This window comes from Coregonus clupeaformis, chromosome 6, assembly GCF_020615455.1.
Source record: "Coregonus clupeaformis isolate EN_2021a chromosome 6, ASM2061545v1, whole genome shotgun sequence".
Lineage (NCBI taxonomy): Eukaryota > Metazoa > Chordata > Actinopteri > Salmoniformes > Salmonidae > Coregonus > Coregonus clupeaformis.
In genome coordinates, this window is record NC_059197.1 from 7,688,451 (window position 1) to 7,705,838 (window position 17,388).

The window sequence follows — 17,388 nt, forward strand, 5'->3', positions numbered from 1 at the left end:
CAGACATTATGGAATCACCCCAGATTCAGATACAAATTCTTTATATATGACTTTTTGTTAAGGCATTTTTACACTGTATGGGGGAGATTTTATTCTAATGATTTTTTGGGGGTCACGTCCTTTGTCTTTGTATCTGTAGGGTCTCTATGGTTTACCAGGTGTGCCAGGTTCTACAGGGCCCAAGGGGGAAATTGTTCCCATGCCCCCAGGAGACAGGGGGCCTGTGGGCTCACCTGGTTCTCCAGGAGTTCCTGGGAGCGATGGGACTGACGGGGTCCCTGGATACCCAGGACTGAAAGGCCAACCTGGGCTAAAGGGCAACCCTGTGAGTGTGACCCGCTCCACCTCCACCGTTACACACTGTAAAATCAATGCCAATGACTGGAGGATGGTCATTTTAACAGTAATATCTGATTATGGATCGGAACCATTGTATTAGTGTACAGCGTTAGCATGCTGGACTACGATTTGGGACCTGACCACATGGTCTTAACAGGCTAAGCTCTTGGCTGTTGTTGTAGCCTGTAACTAGTGCCTGTGGTTTTTCATGGCCAGGCCATGTGGTTTGGGAAAACTTGGGGCCCTACCCATGATGTACCCAGAGTTAACTGTTTGGTGTCTGTTTTCTGTAGGGACCTCCGGGGCCCAAGGGTGATCGGGGCGATGCCGGCTCTCAGGGTGTGTGTGGACGGTCAGGCCAGATGGGGACTCAGGGCCCCCCAGGTGTGGGGCCCCCAGGGGGCCCTGGACAGAAGGGCATCCTGGGGGTGCAAGGCCTGCGAGGGAGACCTGGAGATCCAGGTACAGTAAGATCATTATTTTTTCAAGCGAGAACTGGCATCCCAGCAACTTCACCTATTTCACAGAATGTGTGAGTGTGTCTCACTGTTGTCTAATCATATCTCACTCTTGCCAAGCGCCCTGAGTTTTCCCTGACCCATGTCGTCAACAAAAACTCCTGGCCCTAGTTGATCTATTTTACAGAATGTGTAAATGTGTCACACTCTTCTTTCACTCTTTTCACTGTTGTCTCGCACTCATCTCCTCCTGCAGGAGAGAAAGGCTCAGCAGGAGAGACAATAACAACCACAGGGGACCCAGGACTGAAGGGAGAGAAGGGTCTGCAAGGCAACCCAGGACCTTCAGGTGAGGGCTTTAGCCATGAGCTCTGGGGGAGATTCTTGACATAAAGACAATATCATACATACACTAACAGCACAGCACTAGTATTATGGCATTAGTAGAGAATTGATAGGATCACCGGCTGGTAATGGTGTTAATATGTTTTTTTTAGCATACATTTTTATCCACAGCAAATTACTTAACTATCAACATGTGGCTCATGTGGGAATCCAACATTTATCCATGGGGTTGCCAGCACCAGTTTCTAACCCAGTGAACTATTGTATAATTGCCTATATGTTTTCAGGGAATCCTGGTATAAATGGCTATCCTGGCTTCCCTGGCAACTTCGGCGCCAATGGGGATAGAGGTCTGTCTGTCCAGGGCCCTCCTGGCAACACTGGGCCTAAAGGTGAGAAAGACTTCACTACCCAAGAACCCTAGCTCTGTTGTACCCTGGTAAGATCCTAGGTGGGCGACATAGGAAGCAGAGTTTTGATCCAGCCCAGCACTAACAACACGCCTAATTCAGGTAATCATGATAATATGAAGACAGCCATTAGGTGAATCACAGGAGATAGAGCTGGGCAGGAACAAAAGCCTGCACACACTGCACACCCTGTGTTACAGTTTTACTCCATTGCATACAAGTGTTTTTTGGAACTGTGGTTAATTGCACCTATAGCAGAACAACAATGATTTTTAATGCTTTTATTTCATCTTTATTTTGACAGGGAAGCCATATTGAGCCCTAGGTCTCTTTTCCAAATGCACCCTGTATAATACAATATAAAATACACAATAATACATAGTAATATATATATAGTATTATTGTGTATTTTATATTGTGTGTATATATGTGTATATATATATATATATATATATATATATATATATATATATATATACACACACACAAAATAAATTATGAAATGCCCAATACATTTTTCAAACTTCTGTTAACCTTCTTGCCTTTGTATCTGGATTGCATATCTTAGATGTCCTTTTGCAAAACTATAAAAACAACTGGCATCAGTGAATACACAATTCTATGTTTTGTTTTCAGAATACTAACACAAAGTTTTTATCAGAAGACAAATGTGTTCACTATTTCCAGCAATCAGTAAATACTAGTGGACAACATTCTAAATCACTCCATCAGTGCTATATAGGGTATAAATCAGGGCCCATTGCCTAGTGAAAGTCTACACACCCTTTGCAGAGTCTTTACATTTACAATTGCTAATAACCCATCCGCAACCGCCCAAGTATATGTGATAAAGTGATTTAGATATGTTTCTGTTTATAATTTCAGACATTTTGAATTACTATAATTACAAGTATGTAGCTTCTCTTTTGTCAGGCTACTCTGATAACTCAAGTTTGGTTCCCAAGTTTCTAAACCGTACCAAACCATATTTGGTATAGTGTCACCATAATATTTGAATTGAGGAAGTGTGATCATAGTCATTAGGATATTTTAGCGATCCGCAGTAGAAGAAGTCCTAAATGCCCCCCAGCTTTCAGATGTGAGCTAAACAGCTAACTTGCACTTGATATGCGTTTTTAGGCTATGGATGAGAAAGTTAACTTGTTTAGCTCAGTTGTATGCTGATTTGCGATCTATTAACAGCAAGGGTTGCATTGTCAGAAACTGCTGAGGTGGATGTGGTGTAGGAGTCAAACGCAGGACACAGAAGCTTCGTCCAACCGACTTTACTGAACGAAAAAATAATAAACACTGGCCTCAACTAACCAGGAGGCGAACTATTACGCAGCAGAGACGTTATGGGAGCTGCCACCTGTCCAAAACCCCGGATAAACCTCTTTAACCGTGGTTGGGGTTTGCCAATTACGCACGGCTGACACACGGTCAACCTCCATCTTCACCCCTGACGCGGACAACTGATAACCCAAAAAGGAGATAGACTCCTGGAAAAACAGACATTTCTCTGCCTTGACATACAAGTCGTGCTCCAACAGCCTCCTCAACACTCGGCGCACCAGAGCTACATGCTCGGCTCGGGTAGAAGTGTACACTAGAATGTCGTCAATGTACACAACCACACCTTGACCCTGCATGTCCCGGAAGATCTCGTCCACAAAGGATTGGAAGACTGAAGGAGCATTCATCAACCCGTATGGCATGACGAGATACTCGTAATGACCCGAGGTGGTACTAAATGCCGTCTTCCATTCATCGCCCTCCCTAATGCGCACCAAGTTGTAGGCGCTCCTGAGATCCAGTTTTGTGAAGAAACGCGCTCTGTGTAATGATTCCGTCATAGTCGCAATCAGAGGGAGTGGATAACTGTATTTCACAGTGATCTGATTGAGACTACGGTAATCAATACAAGGGCGCAACCCTCCATCCTTCTTCTTCACAAAAAAGAAGCTCGAGGACGCAGGGGAAGTGGAGGACCGTATGTATCCTTGTCTCAGAGACTCGGCTATGTATGTCTCCATAGCCCCCTTCTCTTCTTGAGACAGAGGATACACATGGCTCCGCGGAAGCGCTGCTCCTGCCTGGAGGTCTATCGCACAATCCCCCTGTCTATGAGGAGGCAACCGCGTCGCCCTCGTCTTGCTAAACACGAGTGCTACTTCCTCATACTCAGGGGGAATGTGCATTGCGGGCACTTTGTTCGAACTCTCCACCGAGGTCGCCCCCACGGAAACACCTAGACATCGCCCCACACACTGGGCAGACCACTCCATAAGAGCCCTCTGTTGCCACGAAATGGAGGGATCATGGGTAATCAACCAGGGAAGCCCCAGCACCACTGGATACGCAGGAGAGTCGATCAGATATAACTGAATAGTTTCCTCATGACCCCCCTGCGTACTCATCCTAAGTGGTGCTGTGACCTCCCTAATCAACCCCGATCCCAACGGGCGGCTATCTAGTGCATGGACAGGGAAGGGAGTATCAACAGGAAGGAGGGGAATCCCTAACTCTACACAAAAATTCAGATCAACAAAATTCCCAGCTGCGCCTGAATCTACTAGCGCCTTATGCTGGGAAAGAGGTGCAACCTGTGGAAATCGTACAGGTATACATAAGTGCACAACAGAGAGCTGTGGGTAAGTGGGGCGCCTACTCACCTGGAAGGGCTCCCCAGTGCGTGGCCTGTTGTCCCTTCCCCCTGGAGACCCTCCCCAGCACCTAGCCGCAGTGTGCCCTCCACGGCCACAGTTGGTGCAGGGGACGGCCCCCCTCGGGCTCCTTCTCCTCCTCTCTCTAGCGCCAGCACCCCCGAGCTCCATAGGGCTCAGCTCGGAGGTGCTGGAGGATGGAATGGACGGCCCCCACTTGGAGCGTCCGCGGGTGGCCAGCAGGGGGTCGAGACGGATGGACATGTCCACCAACTGGTCGAACGAGAGGTTGGTGTCCCTGCAGGCCAGCTCTCGGCGGACGTCCTCCCGTAGACTGCATCGATAGTGATCGATGAGGGCCCGCTCATTCCACCCTGCATCAGCCGCTAGAGTCCGGAATTCCAGGGCGAACTCCTGTGCGCTCCTCTTCCCCTGTCGGAGGTAGAATAGACGCTCCCCCGCCGCTTTCCCCTCAGGTGGATGGTCGAACACGGCCCTGAAGCGGCGGGAGAACTCTGCGCAGGTGATGGTGGCGGCGTCTATTCCCCTCCATTCGGCATTGGCCCACTCCAACGCCTTGCCGGTGAGACAGGAGATGAGGGCGGAAACGCTCTCGTGTCCCGAGGGCGCCGGGTGTACGGTGGCCAGGTAGAGTTCCACCTGCAGGAGGAACCCCTGACACCCGGCAGCGGTGCCGTCATACGCCCTCGGGAGCGAGAGCCGAATCCCACTGGATTCCGGAGCTTGGATGGGAGGACTGACCGATGGTGGTGGTAAGGTAGGTGGAGGTATGGGTACCCCTCTGGTCTCCCATCGGTGCAGAGTATTAATTACGTCCTGCAGGGCGGTCCCGAGTTATAGGATCCTATCGTCCTGGCCGCGGACGCGCTCCTCCAAAGACTCGGGCGCTGCTGCTGCTCCTGCTGACTCCATTAGATGGTGTGTAATTCTGTCAGAAACTGCTGAGGTGGATGTGGTGTAGGAGTCAAACGCAGGACACAGAAGCTTCGTCCAACCGACTTTACTGAACGAAAAAATAATAAACACTGGCCTCAACTAACCAGGAGTGCGTAAAAACACTCAAATGCGATAGCGCACGAAACACAGTGCGACTATCCAGAACATACAAAATGCAAAAACGAGCAGCACCAAAAAGACAGGCGGAACAATTATACACAACACACGACTAACAAAACGAGAAACTTATAGGAGACATAATTAACACTAAAAGGAAACAGGTGTACAAAGAAGACAAAACCAAACAAACATCGATAACATACAACGGTGGCAGCTAGTACTCCGGGGACGACGACCGCCAAAGCCTGCCCGAGCAAGGAGGAGGAGCAGCCTCGGCCAAAACCGTGACATGCATTATAATGCATTTGGCGATGTTCAATTAATTCGCACAAAACGTGTAAACAAAAGCATTCACTGTGAAAGTTGATACATGGAGGGCCTTCATATATAGGCTATGCACAACACTTTGTTCAATTTATTGAATCAGTTACTGTTTTCTTGCTCAAACACTGAGCAACACCTGTAAAACTGAAATTTCTCTCAAAACACAGGGATGTCGATTTGCATGGGACTAGTATTATCAGAACAGTAGGTTATTCTGGTTAGTCAATGTCTAGATTTCAGTTTCCAGTTAACCCATCTAAACAGTAGGCTACAGTTCCCTTGACATGCCATAGGCCTATTTGAAGTCCTGTCTTGCGACTGTCGTATTTGTATAGCGCCTCACAATCATCACACATAACATAGCCATAACATAGCCGGCACAGCCAATCGCCTAATAATGCTTTTGGGAACGGGCAGAAAAAGTTAACATCAATCCACGGAGGCATAAAGGACATTGTCGAAGTTTAATTAAATAAGACAACAGCTGCAAAAGGAGAGAGAAGGGAAGGACAGAAACGTTTTCAAAATATTACCTTTTGCAACTATTTGCCGCCCGTACAGTTGATCCCTAAAGTTTAGGCTTATGCACTAATACCAGAAAGCCTAAAATAATGAAAGAAAAACCTAAATGTCTACTATATAAATTGCACAATAATTATACATTTTCTAAGGTATTGTTTCTCTTTACTCAAAACGCCTGCCACCCACCAACCCACCCATCAGTCACACAATATTTATTGACCCTAAACCCCTCCGGCCCGAGGATAAACCGCATTGTAAATGTAAACGTTTAGTGAAACATTAATCAAAGGAGAATAATTGCCCATAATTCTACACCTTTTGATATTTCTATTTCAATTTTTGATCATCATGGTTTAGTGATATTGATTTAATGGGAATTTTTTTGTTCATCATTGTTGTGTTAATCTTTTTTTCACGCAGTTCTTTTGATGAATGTATTTGCTTAATTAGCAGTATCTTATAGTTTTGATGAAAGTATTTGCTGTTTTGAGAAGGCAACTACATTTAGAAAATGCATTTTCTATTTTGCAAAAGGTCACAGATCTTCGAACTACATAGTTCCAAAAAAAATGTGTACGTGATTGAGAAAAACTGTAGATGGAGCTCATGTACAGATTCATCATGAAAGAATGTTCCCAACATCCCCTCTCAGGTGAGAAGGGCCAGCCAGGGGTTGGTGGTGCCTCAGGAATTGGTAGTATGGGACGACCAGGACCATCCGGAGCTCCCGGGATGCCAGGTCCTAAGGTCATTTTTGTGTGTGTGTGTGCTTGAATGAGTATGTGGGTGTGGGTGTGTGGGTGTGTGTCCTTCTACTGTGTGCTGTCTTTGTGTGTCCATACATAGTCATTGTGTGTTGTGTGGGTGATTTAGGGTGATTTCAGACCAGGCCTCCCAGGGCTGCCAGGTAGACCAGGCCCCCCAGGGGAGGATGGTTCTCTGGGGCTGACTGGAGACTCTGGTCTGCCTGGGCTTGGTGGATCGCCTGGCCTACCAGGAAGAGAGGGTCCACAGGGAGACAGAGGTGTGTAGACACACAAACACATACACACACACATACACACACACACAGTCTGATTGTTGCTCTTGTCTATCCTCAGGCAGTGAAGGTGCTGAGGGCTTGCCTGGTCTGCCTGGGGATTCTGGGGTGTGTATACCAGGCATTCCAGGCCCTTCGGGGGCTGTAGGTCTCAAAGGAATCATCGGCTTCACAGGTACATATCCTTAGCCCCATCCCTCAGCTGTTTACCAAAACAAGTGGCAAGGGACTAAAAACTCCCAGAATGTAGCTGTAAGCATCTCTGTCAGAACACTGCTCATAAAAGTTATAGCTGTGACTCTACTGTACATATGACACTCTCAGACAGTCCTCCTTATTGTTCTGTCCTCTCCCCCATCTCTCTGTCCTCTCCCACTTTTTCTCTCTCCTCTCCCCCATCTCTCTGTCCTCTCCCACTTTCTCTCTCCTCTCCCCCATCTCTCTCTCCTCTCCCCCTTTCTCTCTCCTCTCCCCCATCTCTCTGTCCTCTCCCCCTTTATCTCTCCTCTCCCCCATCTCTCTGTCCTCTCCCCCTTTCTCTCTCCTCTCCCCCTTTCTCTCTCCTCTCCCCCATCTCTCTGTCCTCTCCCCCTTTCTTTCTCTCCTCTCCCCCATCTCTCTGTCCTCTCCCCCTTTCTCTCTCCTCTCCCCCATCTATCTGTCCTCTCCCCCTTTCTTTCTCTCCTCTCTCCCATCTCTCTGTCCTCTCCCCCTTTCTCTCTCCTCTCCCCCCATCTCTCTGTCCTCTCCCCCGTTCTCTCTCCTCTCCCCCATCTCTCTGTCCTCTCCCCCTTTCTCTCTCCTCTCCCCATCTCTCTGTCCTCTCCCCCTTTCTCTCTCCTCTCCCCATCTCTCTGTCCTCTCCCCCTTTCTTTCTCTCCTCTCCCCCATCTCTCTGTCCTCTCCCTCATCTCTCTGTCCTCTCCCCCTTTCTCTCTCCTCTCCCCCATCTATCTGTCCTCTCCCCCTTTCTTTCTCTCCTCTCCCCATCTCTCTGTCCTCTCCCCCTTTCTCTCTCCTCTCCCCCATCTCTCTGTCCTCTCCCCCTTTCTCTATCCTCTCCCCCATCTCTCTGTCCTCTCCCCCTTTCTTTCTCTCCTCTCCCCATCTCTCTGTCCTCTCCCCCTTTCTCTCTCCTCTCTGCCATCTCTCTGTCCTCTCCCCCTTTCTCTCTCCTCTCCCCCATCTCTCTGTCCTCTCCCCCTTTCTTTCTCTCCTCTCCCCCATCTCTCTGTCCTCTCCCCCATCTATCTGACCTCTCCCCCATCTATCTGACCTCTCCCCCCATCTCTCTGTCCTCTCCCCCTTTCTTTCTCTCCTCTCCCCCATCTCTCTGTCCTCTCCCCCTTACTCTCTCCTCTCCCCCATCTCTCTGTCCTCGCCCCCCTTTCTCTCTCCTCTCCCCCATCTCTCTGTCCTCTCCCCCTTTATCTCTCCTCTCCCCCATCTCTCTGTCCTCTCCCCCTTTCTTTCTCTCCTCTCCCCCATCTCTCTGTCCTCTCCCCCTTTCTCTCTCCTCTCCCCCATCTATCTGTCCTCTCCCCCCTTTCTTTCTCTCCTCTCCCCCATCTCTCTGTCCTCTCCCCCTTTCTCTCTCCTCTCCCCCATCTATCTGTCCTCTCCCCCTTTCTTTCTCTCCTCTCCCCATCTCTCTGTCCTCTCCCCCTTTCTCTCTCCTCTCCCCCATCTCTCTGTCCTCTCCCCCCTTTCTCTATCCTCTCCCCCATCTCTCTGTCCTCTCCCCCTTTCTTTCTCTCCTCTCCCCCATCTCTCTGTCCTCTCCCCCTTTCTCTCTCCTCTCTGCCATCTCTCTGTCCTCTCCCCCTTTCTCTCTCCTCTCCCCCATCTCTCTGTCCTCTCCCCCTTTCTTTCTCTCCTCTCCCCCATCTCTCTGTCCTCTCCCCCATCTATCTGACCTCTCCCCCATCTATCTGACCTCTCCCCCATCTCTCTGTCCTCTCCCCCTTTCTTTCTCTCCTCTCCCCCCATCTCTCTGTCCTCTCCCCCTTACTCTCTCCTCTCCCCCATCTCTCTGTCCTCGCCCCCTTTCTCTCTCCTCTCCCCCATCTCTCTGTCCTCTCCCCCTTTATCTCTCCTCTCCCCCATCTCTCTGTCCTCTCCCCCTTTCTCTCTCCTCTCCCCCTTTCTCTCTCCTCTCCCCCATCTCTCTGTCCTCTCCCCCTTTCTTTCTCTCCTCTCCCCCATCTCTCTGTCCTCTCCCCCTTTCTCTCTCCTCTCCCCCATCTATCTGTCCTCTCCCCCTTTCTTTCTCTCCTCTCCCCCATCCCTCTGTCCTCTCCCCCTTTCTCTCTCCTCTCCCCCATCTCTCTGTCCTCTCCCCCTTTCTCTCTCCTCTCCCCCATCTCTCTGTCCTCTCCCCCTTTCTCTCTCCTCTCCCCATCTCTCTGTCCTCTCCCCCTTTCTCTCTCCTCTCCCCATCTCTCTGTCCTCTCCCCCTTTCTTTCTCTCCTCTCCCCCATCTCTCTGTCCTCTCCCCCATCTCTCTGTCCTCTCCCCCTTTCTCTTTCCTCTCCCCATCTATCTGTCCTCTCCCCCTTTCTTTCTCTCCTCTCCCCATCTCTCTGTCCTCTCCCCCTTTCTCTATCCTCTCCCCCATCTCTCTGTCCTCTCCCCCTTTCTTTCTCTCCTCTCCCACATCTCTCTGTCCTCTCCCCCTTTCTCTCTCCTCTCCCCCTTTCTCTCTCCTCTCCCCCAACTCTCTGTCCTCTCCCCCTTTCTTTCTCTCCTCTCCCCCATCTCTCTGTCCTCTCCCCCATCTATCTGACCTCTCCCCCATCTATCTGACCTCTCCCCCATCTCTCTGTCCTCTCCCCCATCTATCTCTCCTCTCCCCAATCTCACTCTCCTCTCTATGTATCCTTGGGTCTCTACATGCTTCAGGGACAAGAGGACAGAAGGGGGTGCAGGGGGATTCAGGTCTGCCTGGCAGAGGGGCCCTGGGATTGATGGGGCCGTTTGGACGGCCCGGGTTTGATGGAGCCCCGGGACCTGGGGGGGCTGCCGGCCTGAAGGGATTCAGAGGAAGAGATAGTGTACCTGGGATACCAGGTTAGATCACATGGACCTCTTGCTTTAAGATGCAGAAGATAATGTGCCATTGTGTGAGCAACTGTTATGAACCTGTGTGTTTGTTCTCGAAGGCCAGAGAGGAGACATGGGGCCGTCAGGACCATGTGGTACACCAGGACCAGACGGATACCCAGGACCAGGGGGACGACCTGGCCCTAAAGGTAGAACTGTCCAATACTTTTATGCACACACACACACACTATGATGATGATGATGACGATGAGGATTGCTGTCTCCAGGGCTGATGGGTGCTGATGGGGTGAAGGGCCGCGTTGGAGCCAGTGGACCTGTGGGAGATGCTGGGGCTCCTGGAGATATTGGAGTCTCAACATACATTGAGGTCCCAGGGGACCCTGGGGACAAAGGACCTACAGGTCAGTCTCTGAATGACCCCTGACTCTGAATGACCCCTACCCCCAATCAACCCTACAAACTCCAACGCTGATTATAGAACATTAGCGGCACCCTGTCTTTATAGACTTACACAAAGTATCTGTAATAGGCTATTCCCTTCTCCCCTTGAGTTTTTAGAAACATTTATGTTGGTCAATACCAAAACTGCTGTACTGTTTTCATCAGAAGAAAAATATACAGTCCTCATTGATAATAGCAAAATATTGTTTCTGAATCTTAAAAATAGTTTGAGAGTAATGCTCTGTTCCTGAGCGTAAAAAACAAAATGTCCTGTTGTGAAGGCTATTTTCAGATTAAGAAGTAACAACTAATTACAGTAGCATAACTATCGGAAATGTATTTAATGCTGTTGACAATTTCTCCTTTGGGATTAATAAAGTGATTATTTATGATAGCAATATATGTTTTTTTATATACAGTGGGGTGAACAAGTATTTGATACACTGCCGATTTTGCAGGTTTTCCTACTTACAAAGCATGTAGAGGTCTGTAATTTTTATCATATGTACACTTCAACTGTGAGAGACGGAATCTAAAACAAAAATCCAGAAAATCACATTGTATGATTTTTAAGTAATTAATTTGCATTTTATTGCATGACATAAGTATTTGATCACCTACCAACCAGTAAGAATTCCAGCTCTCACAGACCTGTTAGTTTTTCATTAAGAAGCCCTCCTGTTCTCCACTCATTACCTGTATTAACTGCACCTGTTTGAACTCGTTATCTGTATAAAAGACACCTGTCCACACACTCAATCAAACAGACTCCAACCTCTCCACAATGGCCAAGACCAGAGATCTGTGTAAGGACATCAGGGATAAAATTGTAGACCTACACAAGGCTGGGATGGGCTACAGGACAATAGGCAAGCAGCTTGGTGAGAAGGCAACAACTGTTGGCGCAATTATTAGAAAATGGAAGAAGTTCAAGATGACGGTCAATCACCCTCGGTCTGGGGCTCCATGCAAGAACTCACCTCGTGGGGCATCAATGATAATGAGGAAGGTGAGGGATCAGCCCAGAACTACACGGCAGGACCTGGTCAATGACCTGAAGAGAGCTGGGACCACAGTCTCAAAGAAAACCATTAGTAACACACTACGCCGTCATGGATTAAAATCCTGCAGCGCACGCAAGGTCCCCCTGCTCAAGCCAGCGCATGTCCAGGCCCGTCTGAAGTTTGCCAATGACCATCTGGATGATCCAGAGGAGGAATGGGAGAAGGTCATGTGGTCTGATGAGACAAAAATATAGCTTTTTGGTCTAAACTCCACTCGCCGTGTTTGGAGGAAGAAGAAGGATGAGTACAACCCCAAGAACACCATCCCAACCGTGGAGGTGGAAACATCATTCTTTGGGGATACTTTTCTGCAAAGGGGACAGGACGACTGCACCGTATTGAGGGGAGGATGGATGGGGCCATGTATCGCGAGATCTTGGCCAACAACCTCCTTCCCTCAGTAAGAGCATTGAAGATGGGTCGTGGCTGGGTCTTCCAGCATGACAACGACCCGAAACACACAGCCAGGGCAACTAAGGAGTGGCTCCGTAAGAAGCATCACAAGGTCCTGGAGTGGCCTAGCCAGTCTCCAGACCTGAACCCAATAGAAAATCTTTGGAGGGAGCTGAAAGTCCATATTGCCCAGCGACAGCCCCCGAAACCTGAAGGATCTGGAGAAGGTCTGTATGGAGGAGTGGGCCAAAATCCCTGCTGCAGTGTGTGCAAACCTGGTCAAGACCTACAGGAAACGTATGATCTCTGTAATTGCAAACAAAGGTTTCTGTACCAAATATTAAGTTCTGCTTTTCTGATGTATCAAATACTTATGTCATGCAATAAAATGCAAATTAATTACTTAAAAATCATACAATGTGATTTTCTGGATTTTTGTTTTAGATTCCGTCTCTCACAGTTGAAGTGTACCTATGATAAAAATTACAGACCTCTACATGCTTTGTAAGTAGGAAAACCTGCAAAATCGGCAGTGTATCAAATACTTGTTCTCCCCACTGTATATATTTTTTTTTCATGGTTTTAATCATATTTAATAGTGGAATTCAATCAGTGTTTGACAATTTGAACAACAAATAACATTGACAACATACCCATCATTCAAACGCAGCGATTGTTTTACAAGCAGCATGGGCAAAAAAATTTATACAAAAGACGGCCCAATAACTACACTGAGTACACAAAACATTAAGAACACCTTCCTAATATTGAGTTGTGCACCCCCCCCTCCCCCCTTTTGCCCTCACAACAGCCCCAATTCGTCTGGGCATGGACTCTACAAGGTGTCGAAAGCGTTCCACAGGAATGCTGGCCCATGTTGACTCCAATGCTTCCCACAGTTGTGCCAGGTTGGCTGGATGTCATGTGGGTGCTGTACCATTCTGTGGTCCTCTGTAGCTCAATTGGTAGAGCATGGCGCTTGTAACGCCAGGGTAGTGGGTTCGATCCCCGGGATCACCCATACGTAAAAATGACTGACTGTAAGTCGCTTTGGATAAAAGCGTCTGCTAAATGGCATATTATTATTATTATTGATACACACGGAAAACTGTCCGGCGTGAAAAACCCAGCAGCGTTGCAGTTCTTGATTCACTCAAACTGGCACCTACTACCATAACCCGTTCAAAGGCAAAAATATTTTGACTTGCCCATTCACCCTCTGAATGGCACACAAACCATGTCTCAATTGTCTCAAGGCTTAAAAATCCTTCTTTAACTTGTCTCCTCCCCTTCATCTACTCCGATTGAAGTGAATTTAACAAGTGACATCAATAATGATAGCAATATTAATTTTCTTCTTCTGAGTTGTATGATGTCCCAAAATGTGTTAAGGCTTTTTAGATCTAGTTACCCCTGACCTCTGACCCTGCTCTCTTTTCTCCAGGTCTAAGGGCCTTAACAGGTGCAAAAGGAGATCTAGGAGTGAAAGGGCCCAATGGAGCCAGTGGAAAGGATGGGATTCCCGGGAGCGCCGGGCCACAAGGTACCAAGCACAGTTGGTAGAGCATGGCGCTTGCAACGCCAGGGTTGTGGGTTCGTTTCCCACGGGGGGGGCAGTATGAAAATGTATGCACTCACTAACTGTAAGTCGCTCTGGATAAGAGCGTCTGCTAAATGACTAAAATGTAAAATGTAAACACCCCTGTTTCAATGGCCTACCCGCTACCTCTCTCATTAATGAATCACTACCATGCCTAGCTATTCAATTTGATTGAGTAAACTTTATTAATCCCCAGGCGCAATTGTTTGTTACTAATATTTTGACCTCACACTTTTCTTCTAGGTCCTGTTGGCGACCCAGGCAGAGATGGCCAGAAAGGATGTCCTGGTTTCCATGGAAACACTGGAGTCACAGGAGACATGGGTGTGCCAGGTAACATACTCAAAATTATAGCGATACAGGCTGTGTCCAGAATCTGTCTTGCCTACTACATACTAAAATCTACATACCGTGTCCTAATCGTACTACATACTATTTAGAACTGACTGGTTAGTAGAAATGTATGCAGTAAGCAGCAAATATCATCATACTAGGCTCACCCATATTGAGAATGTGTCATCTAATGCGCAATTGCATTGTTTCCCGCCATTCGTTCATTTTGGTATAGCGTTTCCCCTTACATAATTATCAGCTGATTATCAACTGTTGTCAAACACACATGGGTAATAAGATTCTCTTCCTCAATAGCATACAACAAATTCCTACTACATGTAGATGAAAAGCCGAAATGAAAATGACATCCTGGCATTTAAAGCATACAAAATGTTCTACATTTCACATACTTTAAAATGTTCTATTTTCGCATACATAATCAGCCTACTACTTAGAACGCAAGTTTGGATATTCGGACACGACCACAGTAAATCTTATCTCTAATCGATGAATCTATGTGCTCAAAACAAACAGCATCAAATGAATGTAAATGTAAATACAGATCTAGGATCAGCTTCCCCTCCCAGAATCCTAACTGTTACCATTGGTGGGGGGAATTCAAAACTTCACCCTATTCCGGTTTGTGTCCTTGCTGACCAGGTGTAAAGGGTGAGAAAGGGGGGACAGGAGCTCTTGGAGAGCCTGGTTCATCGGGAACACCAGGTCCAAATGGAGTAAAGGGAGTGAAAGGAGAGCCCAGCCTCCCTGGACCAGGAGCTAAAGGACGACGAGGAGAAAAGGTGAAAACCGAGTACAGTACCCTTGAGGGGCCTGTTTTTTTCCCCTGACACCACGTGATCTGACCTGGAAAAACTGATACATACTGATACAGAACCAATTAATATTTCAAATGATTAGCTATGTACCAATGTATTCAGCAGAAATTAAGTCGAACCACATCCCCCTTCTCGCTCTTTCTTTCTTTCTTTCTTTCTTTCTTTCTTTCTTTCTTTCTTTCTTTCTTTCTTTCTTTCTTTCTTTCTTTCTTTCTTTCTTTCTTTCTTTCTTTCTTTCTTTCTTTCTTTCTTTCTTTCTCTCTCTCTCTCTCTCTCTCTCTCTCTCTCTCTCTCTCTCTCTCTCTCTCTCTCTCTCTCTCTCTCTCTCTCTCTCTCTCTCTCTCTCTCTCTCTCTCTACCTCTTTCTCTTAGGGAGAGCCAGGGTTTCCAGGTTTTCCAGGAGAGAAGGGGGAGATGGGTGTGGTGGGGAGGTTCGGAGCCCCAGGGGCCATCGGCCCCACAGGACCCAAGGGAAGAGAAGGACTACAGGGATCACGAGGTCTCTGTCGCCCATTGAATAACACTGTGCCGTACATGCAAACCCACACAACCTCCTCAGTGACCGCTGCAAAAATACCTCTCCACACACACTCACACACATGCACCATGCACAAATGCACATGCACACACATGCACACACACATTCTCTATTTTTTCTCACTGTATCTCTATCTCACGTCTTTCTTAGGACCTCCGGGACTAGTCGGGGAGAAGGGCATTGATGGTCTCCCAGGCAACAGTGGCTGTCATGGCCCGAATGGCCTGCCAGGTACAGGAATATATAATGCATGTCCACACCTACTGAAATGCCATTGGACTTTCAGTCTGTGTGTTTGTTACCCTATTAAGCACTGCCTCTGTGTCACAGGGAGCCCAGGATTGGCAGGTGACCCAGGGCCTGCAGGCCCCAGAGGTGCCCAGGGTCGAGACGGCATCCCTGGTCCAGCGGGAGAGAAAGGAGACATGGGAGGTCAGAGAACCCTACTACATTCAGAAAAAAGGGTTACAAAAGGATTCTTCGGCTTTGGAGAACCCTTTTTGGTTCCAGGTAGAACCCTTTTTGGTTCCAGGTAGAACCCTTTTGGGTTCCATGTAGAACCCTCTGCGTTCTATCTGGAACCAAAAAGGGTTCTCCAAAGAGTGAAGACAGCCGAATAACCCTTTTAGGTTAAAATGGGAAAAGTTTTGATATAAATCGTTTTTTCCATTTTAGTTTATTGAGAAGGCAATTGGAATTTCAGTTTATTACCCCAACCCTGCCTCCATGTAATGCAAAGGGTTTATGAAGTACATGCAGGGAAATGTTTGTATGGTCTTGATATGCTGTAGCCATTTCAGGGTTAGGACACACATATAGCCCTTTACACATTCACAGAAATGATCTCTCTGTGTTGATTGTCTGTTCTCTCTACAGCCCCTGGAATTGGACCAAAAGGCACAGATGGAAAGACGGGCCTATCTGGTGAGTCTGTGCCACACACACATATGCCCAAAATCATGGGCATTAATATGAAGTTGGTCCCCTCCTTTGCTACTATAACAGCCTCCATTCTTCTGAGAAGTCTTTCCACTAGATGTTGGAACATTGCCGCAGGGACCTGCTTCCGTTCAACCACAAGAGCATTAGTGAGGTCGGGCACTGATGTTGGGCTATTAGGCCTGGCTCGCAGTCGGCGTTCCAATTCATCCCAAAGGTGTTCGATGGAGTTGAGGTCAGGGCTCTGTACAGGCCAGTCAAGTTCTTCCACATTGATCTCGACAAACCATTTCTGTATGGACCTCGCTTTGTGCATGGGGGCATTGTCATGCTGAAACAGGAAAGGGCCTTCCCCAAACTGTTGCCACAAAATTGGAAGCGTAGAATCATCTAGAATGTCATTGTATGCTGTAGCGTAAAAAATTTTTTCCCTTCACTGGAACTAAGGGGCCTAGCCCAAACCATGAAAAACAGCCCCAGACCATTATTTATCATCCACCAAACTTTACAGTTGGCACTATGCATTAGGGAAGGTAGCGTTCTACCCAGATTTGTCCGTCTGATTGCCAGATGGTGAAGCGTGATTCATCACTCCAATGGCGGTGAGCTTTACACCACTCCAGCCGACGCTTGGCATTGTGCATGGTGATCTTAGGCTTGTGTGCAGCTGCTTGGCCATTGAAACCCATTTCATGAAGCTCCCAATGAACAGTTCTTGTGCTGACGTTGCTTCCAGAGGCAGTTTGGAACTTGGTAGTGAGTGTTGCAACCGAAGACAGACGATTTTTATGCGCTACGCGCTTCAGCACTCGCGGGTCCCGTTCTGTGAGCTTGTGTGGCCTACCACTTCTCGGCTGAGCCGTTGTTGCTCCTAGAAGTTTCCACTTCACAATAACAGCACTTATAGTGGGCCGGGGCAGACTTGTTGGAAAGGTGGCATCCTATGACGGTGCCAGGTTGAAAGTCACTGAGCTCTTCAGTACGGCCCATTCTACTGCCAA

General features: G+C 47.9%; 1 protein-coding gene across 1 annotated transcript in view; it reads left to right on the plus strand.

Moving 5' to 3' along the window:
- The window catches only part of LOC121567272 (collagen alpha-5(IV) chain-like), a 39,118-nt gene that overhangs the window by 7,127 nt on the left and 14,603 nt on the right, over positions 1-17,388 (plus strand). Inside the window, exons 5-21 of the mRNA XM_041877166.2 lie at positions 140-325; positions 633-801; positions 1,054-1,146; positions 1,430-1,534; positions 6,794-6,888; positions 7,015-7,165; positions 7,242-7,355; positions 10,082-10,249; positions 10,342-10,431; positions 10,510-10,644; positions 13,586-13,684; positions 13,985-14,074; positions 14,735-14,874; positions 15,283-15,409; positions 15,599-15,679; positions 15,779-15,880; positions 16,325-16,372. Of these exons, the coding sequence (XP_041733100.1) occupies positions 200-325; positions 633-801; positions 1,054-1,146; positions 1,430-1,534; positions 6,794-6,888; positions 7,015-7,165; positions 7,242-7,355; positions 10,082-10,249; positions 10,342-10,431; positions 10,510-10,644; positions 13,586-13,684; positions 13,985-14,074; positions 14,735-14,874; positions 15,283-15,409; positions 15,599-15,679; positions 15,779-15,880; positions 16,325-16,372 (1,933 nt within the window). The 5' untranslated portion in view covers positions 140-199. The remainder of the gene's footprint in view (positions 1-139; positions 326-632; positions 802-1,053; positions 1,147-1,429; positions 1,535-6,793; positions 6,889-7,014; positions 7,166-7,241; positions 7,356-10,081; positions 10,250-10,341; positions 10,432-10,509; positions 10,645-13,585; positions 13,685-13,984; positions 14,075-14,734; positions 14,875-15,282; positions 15,410-15,598; positions 15,680-15,778; positions 15,881-16,324; positions 16,373-17,388) is intronic.